Genomic DNA, 14131 nt, shown 5'->3' with positions numbered 1-14131 from the left:
TTGGAGACTATTCTAATGCTAAAACCAGCCTTTCTTCTGAGCAACTTGTGTTGCTCAGTCTGTTTTAAAGTACAGGAAAATTTGATCTGTGCTTATAAACCAAATTGCCAGCTCTCTGGTTTACCTAAGTAATACCAACCTGGCCTTTCAGTTGAATGGTGGTGCTTTATATAGTGAGGAATTCCTGACTGTTAAGCTCTACTTTGGTCAAAGCTAGGAAAGATAATTTCCAAAAAAAAATTAAATATGTCTTCAGTTTGCCATTATTTGTAGGCATATTGTGTCATTAGTATAACCTAAGAAATTACAGTATTTCACAATGGGAAAGTAATACTTCAGTCAATGACTGCTTTTTCATCTCTCAGCCAGGAGGCAGGTCACTGCATTTTGTGTCAACTGTACAGAAACATCAAAGAGACATTCTGTGACTGTTCCCATAAATCACAGATAAACATAGATATACGTACAAATACATATTTAATTGCAAATCTTTGGTCGTTTGAATTGGCCATGGTGGTTGGAGTTAATTTATAAGCTTGGTTGTATTTTTGAACTCCACATAAATTATTTACTCTTTAGTCTCTAAACCCAGTGTTTTGAATTTTATTCACTTAGAATTGTTTATCTGTCTTTCATACTAGCAACAGATTAACCACAGTCAGTTCTAGCCCTGCATTACTGCAGTACAGCATGAATTGTATTGTGGGCTCACCTTATATGTATAAAGGGAAGAGACTTCAATAGGATCTGCCTGGTATCTTCTAGTCTCTGAAGAAATTTTTTTTTTCAAAACTTGTACCTGAGGGGAAAAAAATTCAAATTACTTACGAAAGGTGTTTCCTGGTTCTTAAACTTCTCAACAAAGTTAAGAAAAACGCAGCCCTACTTATAAATATCACCTGATGTCAGTTTTTAAATGTCACTGTCACACCATTTATTTTAGCAATAAAGTCATATTTGTTGTATTAAAGTAAAATCCTATAAACACATGCCCTAAATAGGAGCAAATACTGAACTACAGAACACTGACTTCAGCTTTCAAACAGTTCACTGTTAGCTAATGAAGGCTTGCTTCTCCCAACAATTTTTAGAGTACAAACCACGGAAGGCTGGGATACAGAAATGCCTGATCCACAGCCCAAAAAGACAGGTTGCAAGAATTCTAATCTAGGGAATCCCCTTAGCAGGTAGGGACCATAAGATTTGGGAAAGTTGTTTAATACCTCTAATTTGCTTAGTCACAAAAAAAAAAAAAATTATAAAAGAGTTTTACTTTAGTAGTTACTTTAAAAAGCAGAGAACTTTTAAATTATTCAGTGAAATAGTTTCTGAGTTCAGCTGTGTTACAGGACATACATCAAAGACTTGTGAATTTCAGGCAAGCTAATCATCCACACTGGGAAACTTGGTCATCCGTTTAGAAAAATTAACTCTATATTGCTGTTCTTGGCTTCTAGATGTAAAATCTGCTGACCTCAACCACCAAGAGGTAATTGCACATGGCGAACTGTGCACTTACCTCATGGTGAAAGATTTGTTTTTCTCACAGCATTTATATTGTGTGGATGGATTAAAGCAAACACTATGGTCTTCTTGGTCAAAAAGATGTTTTTAGACAAGTGACTTCAGAACATGATTTAAGAGCACAAGTTTAAGTCCTCATTCAATGTAATTTGTTAAGCTACAGACAGTGGAGTGTGTGAGCCACTTGTAAGAGCTACCAATGTATTTCTTATCTTTAAAAACAGTTTCTAATGCTTAAATGTGTTTTCTATTATGTTGTAGGAGGCCAAATGTGCATATATCATCATCATCATGGCTGTGTACTGGTGCACTGAAGTGATTCCCCTGGCTGTCACCTCCCTCATGCCAGTGGTATTTTTCCCTCTGCTTGGAGTTCAGAGCTCTAAATCAGTAAGGAATTCATTCATGCAATCCAGGTCTGATACAGGGAAATCCAGTGCTCTGATCCCTCATCAATATTTAGCCAACAAGTCTGTATTAGTGTTCAGGGTTCTTATATGGGAAGATGCTGAACTACATACACATTTGCCCAAACTGTTAAGAGGGGAGGGCTTGAGGTGGTAGAGGGAAGGGTCTGTTTTGGGCATGGATCCTGCTGGAGAGCATCCCACTAGTGCCAGCAGTCTGTGTGTTCATAACCTCTGAGAAAGTAGTGCTGACAGATCTTCTGGGAGATCTCAAAATGTATGGGACAAACTTCTAAGAGGATAGATGGCATGGTGCCAGCAGGTATGCTGTGTCCTCTCCAGAACTCATCCTGGACTGTAGCATTAGTACTGTATGTACTCCAGTACATAATGTACTGGAGCATTAGTCCAAGGCAGAGGCTGTATTCAGGTTCTGTAGCCCAGCTTCACTACTGCCCAACAAGCTGGTAAAGGCAGGTGTGGTTGTTGAAGGTGCTGAGAAAGCCATTTTGGAGCTTGACATTTCCAGTGCCTTCCATACTTTGAGCCCCCAGCTGTGTTTTAGGAATCCAGTGTCATTTTGCACAATGATGCACAAAGAGCTCCTGCACAGGCAATTCAGCAGTTACACAGGTGATCAAGGGTTCAGGAAACTGCAGGGAGCTCTCAGGCAGCAGCTGCCTCTTCTGCCAGTGTTGGGTGGGGTTGGGTCCAGTCCGTGGATTTGAGAGGGTAGTAGGCAAAATGCACTAGTGAAGCAAGTAAGAAGCAACATTTGGGCCCGACTTACCTTCTCTGTCTTTCAGGTTTGCTTGCAGTACCTAAATGACACAAACATGCTCTTCGTTGGAGGGCTGATTGTTGCAATTTCTGTTGAACAGTGGAATCTTCACAAAAGGATTGCACTGAGGGTCCTTCTGATTCTTGGGGTGAAACCTGCACTGTAAGAGTATTCCATTGGTTTTTTCTTACCTCTTACCTCAGTTTAGGAGAGACCTAGGGATAACGTTTAACAGTCAGCAGAGAAAGGTTCCTTCAAGAACCAATTGAGCTGTACTTGGACAGAGTTCTCAGAAATGAAGTCTAGCAACAGGAATAGTTTATTTGTCCTTTATCCAAAACTAGCATCTGACTAAATTGTAGAGGCTTGCCATTGGGGACAAAATTATGACAGACTTAATCATGCACTGGGATTCCTTCAGTGAAGGTGGCAGAGCTGTCCTAGAAGGGAGTCTGATCCTGCTCTGTATTACTGGATGCTGCACACATCCCTGTTGGGCTCTGCTCTCCAAATTACAGTGACTACAAAGCTTAGCAGCATCTGTTCACTCTCTTCCCCTCTCCTCTGCGTTTTTCTCTCTTTTCAGCCTCATGCTGGGATTTATGATAGTCACTGCCTTCCTGTCCATGTGGATAAGTAACACAGCTACCACTGCCATGATGGTTCCCATTGTCCAGGCTGTCCTGGATCAAATGGACAACACGGAGTATGATGTGACCATGATGGAACAAGCAGCTGGGCAAACAAATACAGTTATTGAGCTGGAAGAAAAGAGCACATCAGAGTCCACTGCAGTGCATGGTAAGGGCCTGCTCACCAAAAAGCTGATGCTACTGAGCTTGCTACACTCGCAGCTCCCCAACCTAGGATTGCTGTGTACCCTTTCCAAGGAAAGAGGATGGTAACCTGACTGAAACCCCCTAAATACATAACATTTAGGTTTTACAAAATAGCTTCCAATTTTGATGGCTGCCATTTTGTATGCTAGTGCTAGATCCCAGACAGGTTGTTATGTTCTTTCCTTTGAGCTGGAGTCATCCTCCTACAGTTTCCCCAGACTTAACTGCCTGTTTAGGGAAGTGAAAAGCATATCCTGTGGGAAATAACCATCCACACCCCTAGCATCCCACTTTCTAAATCTTGTGATTATCAGTGAGGATTCAGCTTCTAAGCCATGTAGGGCTATTTGAAAAAAATCATGTGAACACAATCTATTTTGGTTCTAGGGTAATAAATATCTCTTTATTGACCAGATTGTATGTGGAGGTGGGGAGAAGAAAGAGGACTACTTTAAAAGCCACGTGGAAAAGAGGAACTGGTGTAATTTGACTCACAGTAGACAAACTGCTCTTGTGTGTGATCTTACCCTGATCTTACCTCAAGGTCCTCTGCCAATACTGTGGTTCTGCAGTAGGTTTTACTTCATTTGAAATATGTGCATAAACTCAGTCCCTCTCATTTCGCTGCTCTGCTGTGCTGTTACAGAGGGCTATATTATTAAATATGATTAAAGATCAGATCCCAAGTGTAGTGAAGATAATTAGAGTGTGCAAAAAATACCCTTTGATATTGTTGAGTTGGTTGTAATTGACATAAATTCTTTGTCCTGCTCCATTAGTCCAGTCAGACTTCAAGATTAGAGTGTTAGCTTCAGAGAACAGTGGACACAGCAGTAAAGTTTCATGGTTATTGTAAACTGGCAGAACATATTGATTAAGTTATGCCAAGCAAGGATTTGGGTTTCAGTGGGGTTTTTTTCTGCCTGTATTCATATCTGTTAAAGCTAGTTGGGTTCTCACTGTGGGATTGGAATGGTTCCAGTGACTACAATATTTGGCTGGTGGTAAGCCTCTCTGTGAAATAAGAAATTACTGATGAGGAACTGTGGCACTGATGTGGACAAGAGCGTCCTTGGATCATGTAAACCCAGACTGTCAGCCTCTTTCTTCAGCTCCTCATGAACATTAGTCCAAAGTATTTAGGGACATGTCTGTGAGTTTTTAAATTAAAATAAATGGCACATACAAACTGGAAGCACTGAGCCTACAGGTCCTATCCTGAACTCTCTGCCTTTCCAGTTTTACCTGAGGCAAGTCATTTTCTTTGTGTCTAGCCATAAGCAATGGACAAGTCCCTGATGACCCCAAATCTTCTGAGGAAAAGAAAATGAGGAAGCGTATATGCAAGGGAATGACACTTTGTGTATGCTATGCTGCCAGCATTGGAGGAACTGCAACACTTACTGGAACAGGACCAAACATGGTACTGAAAGGACAGATGAATCAGTAAGTCATTTTTGCTGCTTCTTTTAGTTATACTGTCATACTGTTTCTGTGACCAGTTGACTGGCCTTAGATGACAATTTGAGTTGCGAACTTTAAGCAGTAAGTTGAGGAGCTGAGAGTGAGAAATGTGTATGAAGAGTTGGGCCTCATTTTTTTTGCCTCAGCATCTTTTAAAAGGAGGCTTTGTGATGGAATTATAGGTCTTCTGAGAAAATTGGAAATGGTTGATTATGAGATATTGGTTCTTGTGTGTCCTCTTTTTCAACTGAAATACAGCACATCAGATGAGGAACTGCAGTAAAGAGCACCAGAAGAATGTAGATTACTTATAAGCACACTGAAGAGCGCCAGAAGGAACTTGGCCCCTCCTATAATACTCTTCCTCCATACTGTGCCTGTGGAAATTGTACAGTTGTGTTGTACTCTCATTGCTAAACTGAGTTTGGGAACTGATTTCCATGACACCCAATCCACAGTGGAAATTTTGCAGACTCAACATCAGTCCCTCAACATTGCTTCCTTGTTTTGAAAGGACTTCAGCCTCAGCTGCTACATTATCTGTTGGTTTTAATACCCAGCTGGAAGTTTGCTATTGATATTTTTCCTCCGATCATTATTGGTGGACACAGGGAAGAACAAAAATTGCCGTTCTTAAAACACTATCTTCATTCTTTCAAGCCAACTAGCAACTTTTTCTTCTGTTGAAGGCAGCAGAAGTGCAGGTATTAATTTCAGGAAAGACATTTCTTGCTCTCTTATTAGAATGAATTGGGAGGAAGAAAAAATATCCTGTCTTGGGATAAATGAGCAGGTGTGCTGGAAGTGAAAGGTACCTAGGATGTATGGGAGATCTTTCAGCCACACTTGTCTGACTGAGACATAAAGTATCAACATAAGCTCCTATATGCATCAAAGTAAGACACGGGGAAAATTGAGGATCATTTGAGTTCTGCTCTGAAATCAGGCTGTCTTCCTCCGTGACTTCAGTTAGGCTGTGGATGTTGCCTATGATTGCTTGTAATGGTTGTCCTAGATGTACATGTATAATTGTCACTAGCACATATTAAAGGGAGAGTAGATTATTAAATGTTTTGACATTCATACAGAAAGTCATTTCTTTACAGGTTATACCCCAACAATAATGATATTGTGAATTTTGCTTCCTGGTTTGGATTTGCATTCCCAAACATGATCCTGATGTTGGTGCTAGCTTGGCTTTGGTTACAGTTCTCCTTCATGGGACTCAAGTGAGTATTTATCTACACAGTATTGTGTAAACCCCTCAGTAAATTAGTGCAGATCAGCTTACTGAGGCATCTGGGTAAAACAAATGCACTGACAAGTTATTAATTTGGTAGCAGAGAGCAGGTCCGTTTCACAGAAATTTTGAGGTCTGGAAACCTTTTGTGTTCATGAGGGTACACTAAGGCAAAAGCCTTATACATTCTTAATCTTCAGACAGAACTGCCTTTTTATTTTTCAATCTCTCATCTGTGAATTTCAGCCCTAGGAGAGCTGGCAAAGCTGGTTTGCAGCCATTGATTCAAATCTGAGTTTTTCATCCCAGGTTACTCCAAATTGCCATCCTTTGATAGATCCCATTCTTCTGTGAGAACTGGCGTGTCCCCACAAAATACTTTGGCACTGTTGTAATTTCTTTATTTCTGGCCTCTGCTGTAGTCTGTGTCTGTCCCCAAGAGTGATAGCTTCAGAGTGATAAGGATGTTAAATCCCTCTAATATGTTCATACTCACAGGGTTTTTTTCTCCATTTTTCTTAAAGCTTTAAAAAAAGCTGGGGCTGTGGGACAGAGAGAACTGCCAAAGAAAAAGCTGCATACAATGTGCTGAAGGCAGAAATGAAGAAGTTAGGCCCTATCTCTTACGCTGAATTCAATGTCCTCCTTATGTTTGTATTGCTGGTGCTCTTGTGGTTTTCCAGACACCCAGGCTTTGTAAAAGGCTGGGCCACCAGGCTCTTCCCAGAAGGAGAAAAGTAAGTTCTTAGGTGTTTTTTCCATCTTTTACCCTCTTGGTTACTAAAAAGATTCCCTTGCTCATATGTTCCATTTTGAGTGTGGGGTCATTAATTCCAACTTTACCTGACTTCATGTTTGCTGGGCTTGATCCAATGGCTTGTACATGACACCACCAATTATCTATGATTTGACAGTTTGTGCTGCAGTGAAAAGGCTGGAGACTGAGACATGGAGCAAGCTGAACCTCCTAAAGGAAGAGAAAATTCTGTAATGCTGGTCTCAGTCACACTGACATACACCTTCGTATTTTGTTTTTATGAGCTCCAATCAGTTGCAGTGACATTTGAATATTTGGTAATATTGCCTCTAACTAATACCTTAGAACTCACTGGAAAATTGATTTTGTGCTTTGAATGGCTTCTTTGCATAGTGTTTGTGCATGGCATGTTAGGAACATAAAATACATGTTTATTATCATTCAGGCCATTTCTTTAGACGTCCATCTTTGAGATACAACTGTTGAATCTTGGCTTCAGCACAGAGAAGGAACCCTGCTCCAGGTGGGATGAGTTGTCATCCGGGACTCTGGTTATTAATGTGTATTGTAGTTTGTTTCTTTTATTACTGTGTTTATGTTATAGCAGGTCTGAGAGACCTCAGACATGAGCTAACGACCCATTTTGCTCAAGCCCCAGATGGCAAAGAGCAGTGACTAGAGTGCTGGAAGGCAGCCCTTTTCTAGGAGAAAAATGTCCATTTTCTAACCTATATCCTCTTTTCTTCATTAGGTATATCACTGATTCTGCTCCTGCTGTGTTTATTGCCCTGCTACTGTTTATCCTTCCTGCTCATAAGCCCAAATTCATAGCCTGGAGTCAAAGCATGTCTGACTCTGAACAGACTGAAGAAGGTATTTAAAAGAGGGACTGTAATATTGTGAAACAGCTAACCCACTCAGCTAACAAGGCAGAAGCATGCACTGGATTTACATGCAGTTCTTTAGAGCAGCTCACCTATCTCACTTGTTGGGCAGGGCTGGGGCACAGTCCGTGCTCACGTGTGTTACCCTCACCCTGTGCAGATTTGTCAGTTATGTGCCTCTGCCCACTGGTATCTTATAGAACAGGAGACAAAGTGTCTTCGCTCTCCTAAAACATGTTCTACTTTTCATTTCTCACTTCAGATATTAAAAAGCCATTTTTATCAGCCCCGCTGCTAGACTGGAATGTGGTTCAAAGGAAGATGCCCTGGAGCATTGTGCTGCTGCTGGGAGGAGGTTTTGCTTTGGCTGATGCAAGCGCAGTATGTCCTGACATCTGTTTTTCTCTGACTCAAAGGCGAACTTCCCTGGTTTGTTATCTAGTCCTGTATTACTGGGCATGCACCCAAAGCCAAACCCAGTAGAGAAGTTCAGATCTGGAGGCAGATCTAAATTAGCAAAAACTGAGGAGAGGTGAACGCTTGTGAGTCTTTTTTAGGAGTTTTTGTGCTCTGACCAAGTTTCTTTAATTTATCTTACCTCTTTGAGACTGCCAAGTAGGTTGGGATCTTCACTGTCTGGACAGTCCAGGAAAGCATCCTTTCTTATTTCTGTAATCATCCCAATCCCAGCCATGGCTAGAAAAATAGAAGCATAGATAACACTTGTAAGATTTTCAGAACCATTTGCGGTTTGTTTAAAGGTTATACATCTTCAGACTTAAACCAAAACCACTTTCAGAAAGAAAATCCTGGGTTGATGCTGTGTTCATAAATTCACAGAAAATGCAGCTAAATTCCCAAACCAGGAAGGAATCTTGAGGTGAACCACATTGTTTCCTTCACCGCTGCTAAGATGCATCTAAATCAAAGCAAGCCTTAGATATCAGTAGGGCCATACTTGGGGGAAAGTCGTGTTCACATCTAAGTTTTGTGGCTAATTAGGTTTAAACCATGGGGCAAATTAAAGCTCTGGGGGCTTACTTTCATCTACATACATCATACATAAATTATTAAAGCTCCAGAGCATTAAAAACCATCAAGTCAGAGATTTTGTAACCTGTTTGTATCAACTACTGACTGTGTTCCTACAACAGAGCATTCAGACAGAATCATAACCTTCAGAAACCCTAGAAGAAGTTTCTGGGCCATACATTAAGTTTTTGCAATGGCCTCAGAAATAACACTTTCTGTTTAGCAAGAAAACCATAATTTTGTAACCTAAGTGTGAGCAAGTATTTGATTTCCAGAAGAATCAGAAAAGTGGGATACAGTATTATGTCTAGTTGGCAAGGAATTTCTTTCCATTTTTGTGACAAATCGTACTTTCCTGGATGGTGTTTGTATAATTCAGGACTCCTTTAGCGTTATTTGACAGGAATGTTGCACATAACATGACTTCCCTGCTTGTGAGTCAGGGATTCTAAACCTCACTGAAACTCACTTTTTTTCTTGTCAGAACTCTGGGCTCTCAGCTTGGCTGGGTCATCAAATGACTCCACTGGGATCTATCCCGCCATGGGCCATTGCAACAGTGCTCTCCCTTATTATAGCTGTCTTCACTGAGTGCACCAGTAATGTGGCCACAGCCACCCTCTTCCTGCCTGTCTTTTCGTCCATGGTAAGACTGCTTCCATCCTGTTGTCCTGTCAGCTGGAAGATCAGAGTTAAACTGGGTGGCAAAGCAATATTACATTTAATGTCTTGGATGTTGCTCCAGTGTTTCCTCACTTAAAAGGAAGCCACGTTGTGCCTTCTGTAAGGTGTGTGCCTTGGCCCTGGAGAAAGTGAAGTCCCTTTTGCAATACAGATCAGCAAACATCAGTTACTTTGGTCATTTTGAACCATCACTTAGAACTGGAAAAACACACACACACAAAACCCAAACCAAAACAAAATCCAGCACTTTCTGATGATGCCTTTGAGTGATGCATCTTCACATTTTGTGCTAAAATACACAAAGTGGCAAGCCTGATTATTAGTAATGTGTCATTTCTCATAGGAACCCAGAACAATTTTAAAACTTAGGGAGGAAAACCTGGTAAGTTTTGCTGCCTTTTCTGAGCAGATTCGAAACTGTGGCATAAAGAGAAAAATAGGTTACTTTGTTCTTTATTTGGGAAAGGAAAAGCACTTTGTTCTAGACTATTTCACCAAAGTAAAATTACCCCAGTCAAGGTACTGAGCTATTAGTGACTTAAATTGGCACTTAAGTTTTGATTCCAACAGAGTTTATGTAAAGTCTTAGAGTGTCACTCCATGTGCCTAGTAATTATAATCCCATTCCTGTGTTCCCTGGAAAAAGGGTGGTCTGAGGTCAAAGAAAAGATTGTTGGATATATTTGAACAGAACTCCAAATTATACCATAGAGCAAAACAAACAACATGAAAGAATCAAACCTTGTTTTTAAGTATCATGGGACAGGAAACAACAGCAAAGTTATGTTTAAGCACATACAGATTTTAGAATAAAATGTTTGTAAATTATTCTGGTGATGTAATACAAGGAAACAAAATAAGCCTATGTATCTCAGTGGCCTGGGGTAGATTGATCCTTTATACTTTTCTTTTCAAACACCTCCAGAGTGATATTCTCTCCATTTCATTTCAGGCTGCATCTGTCAAGATCCACCCTTTGTATGTTATGCTGCCTGGTACTCTCAGTGCTTCATTTGCCTTCATGCTACCTGTTGCAACACCACCAAATGCAATAGTGTTTTCTTACGGCCACATCCGTGTTTTGGATATGGTAAGATGCCTTGTCTCTTATCTGAAATTCTCCATTGCTTTCTTCCTGAAATATGGTGAGCTTAATTTTCTTTGCAGAGTGTTTCCATAGTACTAGGAAGCTCTTACAGGCTGTAACTACCACCCTATGCCCCTCTCTTCTGCAGTGTTAATATTGTGATAAAAATTTGCGTCTCTGAAGTAACAGAACTTTTCTCACAGGCTTTGGCAGACATACAGACTGGCCCAAGTGAAATGAAAAATTGACAAATCATAAGTCTCTGAAACCTGAAGGGTTAAAGTGCGGGCATGCTCTGCAGTGTTCCGGGGCTTTGGCGAGTGTCTGAGGCCTTGTCTCCATTGGAGCTGAAAGCAGAAGGTAGCAATCAGTAGCCCTTGGCTCTGGTCCTCTGATTTTCTGCCAGACCACACAGGGCAGGTTCTGGGCGGAACACACAAACATTACTGGTTTTCTAACTGGACACTTGAAGAGGGCATAAGCAGTTCTCTAACTAATAAGAACAACTTATTACACATGCCTTAAAGCTCCTAGACTCATTATATACATAGCAAAGTGCTCAAAGACTTTGCACAGTGTGTTCCCTGGTATCTCCACCTAAGCAAGAGCATAAGGCAGTGGATACAATGGCTATTTCTGTGATTTATATGACCATCTTTCTTGTGTATGTACAAGTAGGCCTCGCTGCAGTTTGCTGTGCTGGTGTTTGGGTGTTGCTGGTTTGGACTTGCTGTGCTGGTGTTTGGTTATTGTTGGATTTTTTTCCTCACAGGTTAGATCCGGAATAGTGATGAACATCATTGGAGTCTTCTGTGTCACACTGGCCATCAACACATGGGGAAGACCTATGTTTGACCTGGACACATTCCCAACCTGGGCAAACAGCACAACAAATCAGTGAGCGGTGAAGAATTTGTGTGTTAAACAAGGAAAGGACCCTTACTACTCCCTATTGCCTAAAGTCCTGTATAGAGTCTCATCACCACTTTAGATCCAGTGTTGGGTGTTTGCTGCCTTCCAGCAGTCACACATCAGTTCAGGGTTGAACCAACCCAAACGTGCTCCAGTTGTGCTGGAGCCAAAAGTGTTTGCAATTATACAACCTTAAGGATCATGTGTCGGGATCATAAGTATGATCAAATGATCCATTGTTCCTCCAATCAAGGTCAAGAATTAGGATTTATCAAACTTTCAATAAAGAGAGGGGAGGCTGTTGGATGAAATGGTTTGAACTATTATATCACTATATGTACTTGTAAATCATTAGCATTGAACATTGCACTCAGGCAGGGGCTGAACATTCCTTACCTATTCCTTATATCTACAAGTCAGCAACTGTACAGAGAAATCCCTGTTGTCACTGGTCTAGTGAAGAAGGGGTATGTGATGTTATGCTATCTTACGTTTTAGTGGGGCCGCAGCCATGTGGTGGGATCCTTCCAAGTCAAAATCCAGCACTCTTTCTCTTGGCTTGTTTTCACTCCTAAGTCTCACTGCATTTAGACGCCTTTATTGAGGGTTGAGATAACATAATTCCATGCTGGTCATGACTCAGCTGATGTCTCGGACAATGATGCATTAAGGCTGGCTCTGTGCTTCTCGCACTGTGGCAATTAGAGGGAAGGGAGCCTTTCCCTCAGTCACATGTGTGATTTCACATGCCAACCAGTGTTTTCTGAGTGCCAGCCTGGAGATGACTAGTGGCCCATAGGACTTCACACCTATTGCAGAAGTTCCTGGATTAGCCCCTGATGTGCCTTATTAATTAACTCTGGAATTTTGAGCAAAGTCAAGACATGAGAAAGACTCTAATTGATGACCTGGAAAAAATTTAGGGATCCAGATTTTAGTGCTTGTGCTGGCTGACAGCAGTGGGAGTTGTCTTGTGTACTTTGGAATTCATGTCTTGTGAGAAAAGTAGTTTGTAATAGTTTGTAACCTCTTTATGCCATTTCTGTTACAGAAGTAGTCTACAGAATGATTGGTGTAGGGCTGGGTGTACTTCCTCAGTGGTACATGGACGCTTTTCCTTCAGCCCTGGGGATGGAGGCGGGTGGGAGGTAAAGCTGTGTCTTAGAATAGAAGGATGTGTGGGTATGACCTGGGTTTTGCTCCCAGACTTGCTGTATACCCCCGTGCAAGCCAGTTCACCTCTTTTTGACTATTTCCCCTCCTAAAGAAGATGTTATGGAACCTATCTACCTCACCAAGGTGTTGTGAGGACATTAGGGTCAAATTCTGCACCCATGCTGATTTTCCACCTCATGATAATGGGTGCAAGGTGTTAAGTTATAGAATCATAGAATTCTGTGTAGAAGATCTGGCATATAGCATGGTATTGTGTGTAGGCTATTCAGTAGTTCTGTTATTAATGTGAATGTTCTTTATGGAACTGGAAAAACACATTTTTATGTAAAAGTGAGGGAAATATTTATCCACAGAATGACCAGGTGCTTTTTTGAGCAGAAAACTGCTTCAAGAATTGATTTTCGTGCCTTTATCTTCTGTGCTCTTTCAGGGTGCTTAGCACCATAAACTCTCTGCTGAATGTTGTTCCCGAGTGCCACCAAAGGCTCCCTGTCTACCCAGCTGGCTGCATGTGGTGCAGCCTCATACTTCTTCTGGGGAATGGTGGAGCATGTGGATAAGCACGCTTCCACTTGCAGGGTCTATCTAAGGAAGAGGCCAGTTCTAGTGCCAAGAAGTGGCTTGCTCACAGATATTTGTCACCACCTGAAACTTATAACAGTATTTGTTTGAACAAAGTGAAACCAGGAACAGCTGAGCACCTTCTGTTCTTTGGCAGTCACCACTTAATGCTGATTTGCATCTCTAGGTATCTAAGTGCATTTGAGAAAGGGACTTTTTCTGCTTTCTGATGGAGTTCACAGTGTGGGAAGGAGCAGGTTATTGCTTCCAGATACAAGGTGCTTGCTCTGCTCTGTCTTACGAGTAAGATACAGGGGAGCTTGCATAGGTAGGTGACACTGAGCTTGGCTATCTCAGTTCATGCAAACCAAAACTCCTCTAAAACTGGTTCCAGCTAAAAGCTGTAGGACAGCACTTCACTGTCCTGTTTGCCGAAAAGAATGTTCTGAAAGTTTCTTGAAGGGGAGAAGTTGCCCTCACCTCAGCTAGGGAAGAGCTTCACTCTGTTGCTGGACAAGAAGGAAGCAAATGCTATTTTCATCAACAGTCACACAGGGTGATTCATAGTCAGGAGTGCTGGGGCAAGGGAAGTGTGCATGTGGGGTAATAAAGAGTGTTGGGTTTATTGTAACTGTGATTTACTGGATGTGTCACCTCTCTGTACTGTTAACAGCAGTTTCTTTTTGAGACGCTTTTATGACATTCTGTGATTGATTCATATTAATTTAAATGGGTGGGTTGCACAATTAGAGCCTGGCAAATAAAAACTTTCTAGAAACAGCA

The 14131-nt window shown here is 41.3% G+C and overlaps 1 protein-coding gene across 4 annotated transcripts in view; it reads left to right on the top strand.

Annotated features, from left to right (window-relative positions):
• The window catches only part of SLC13A5 (solute carrier family 13 member 5), a 19713-nt gene extending 5582 nt beyond the window's left edge, over positions 1-14131 (top strand). For all 4 annotated transcript variants that reach the window (XM_048324614.1, XM_048324615.1, XM_048324616.1 and 1 more), the window contains 11 exons: positions 1786-1914; positions 2738-2874; positions 3299-3513; positions 4826-4997; positions 6122-6244; positions 6780-6992; positions 7764-7885; positions 8159-8277; positions 9413-9574; positions 10565-10702; positions 11472-14131. In XM_048324614.1, coding sequence (XP_048180571.1) covers positions 1786-1914; positions 2738-2874; positions 3299-3513; positions 4826-4997; positions 6122-6244; positions 6780-6992; positions 7764-7885; positions 8159-8277; positions 9413-9574; positions 10565-10702; positions 11472-11600 — 1659 coding nt within the window. In that variant the 3' untranslated portion in view covers positions 11601-14131. The remainder of the gene's footprint in view (positions 1-1785; positions 1915-2737; positions 2875-3298; positions 3514-4825; positions 4998-6121; positions 6245-6779; positions 6993-7763; positions 7886-8158; positions 8278-9412; positions 9575-10564; positions 10703-11471) is intronic.

Source organism: Corvus hawaiiensis, chromosome 20 (assembly GCF_020740725.1).
Source record: "Corvus hawaiiensis isolate bCorHaw1 chromosome 20, bCorHaw1.pri.cur, whole genome shotgun sequence".
Classification (NCBI taxonomy): domain Eukaryota; kingdom Metazoa; phylum Chordata; class Aves; order Passeriformes; family Corvidae; genus Corvus; species Corvus hawaiiensis.
This window is presented reverse-complemented; position numbering and strand designations above follow the sequence as displayed.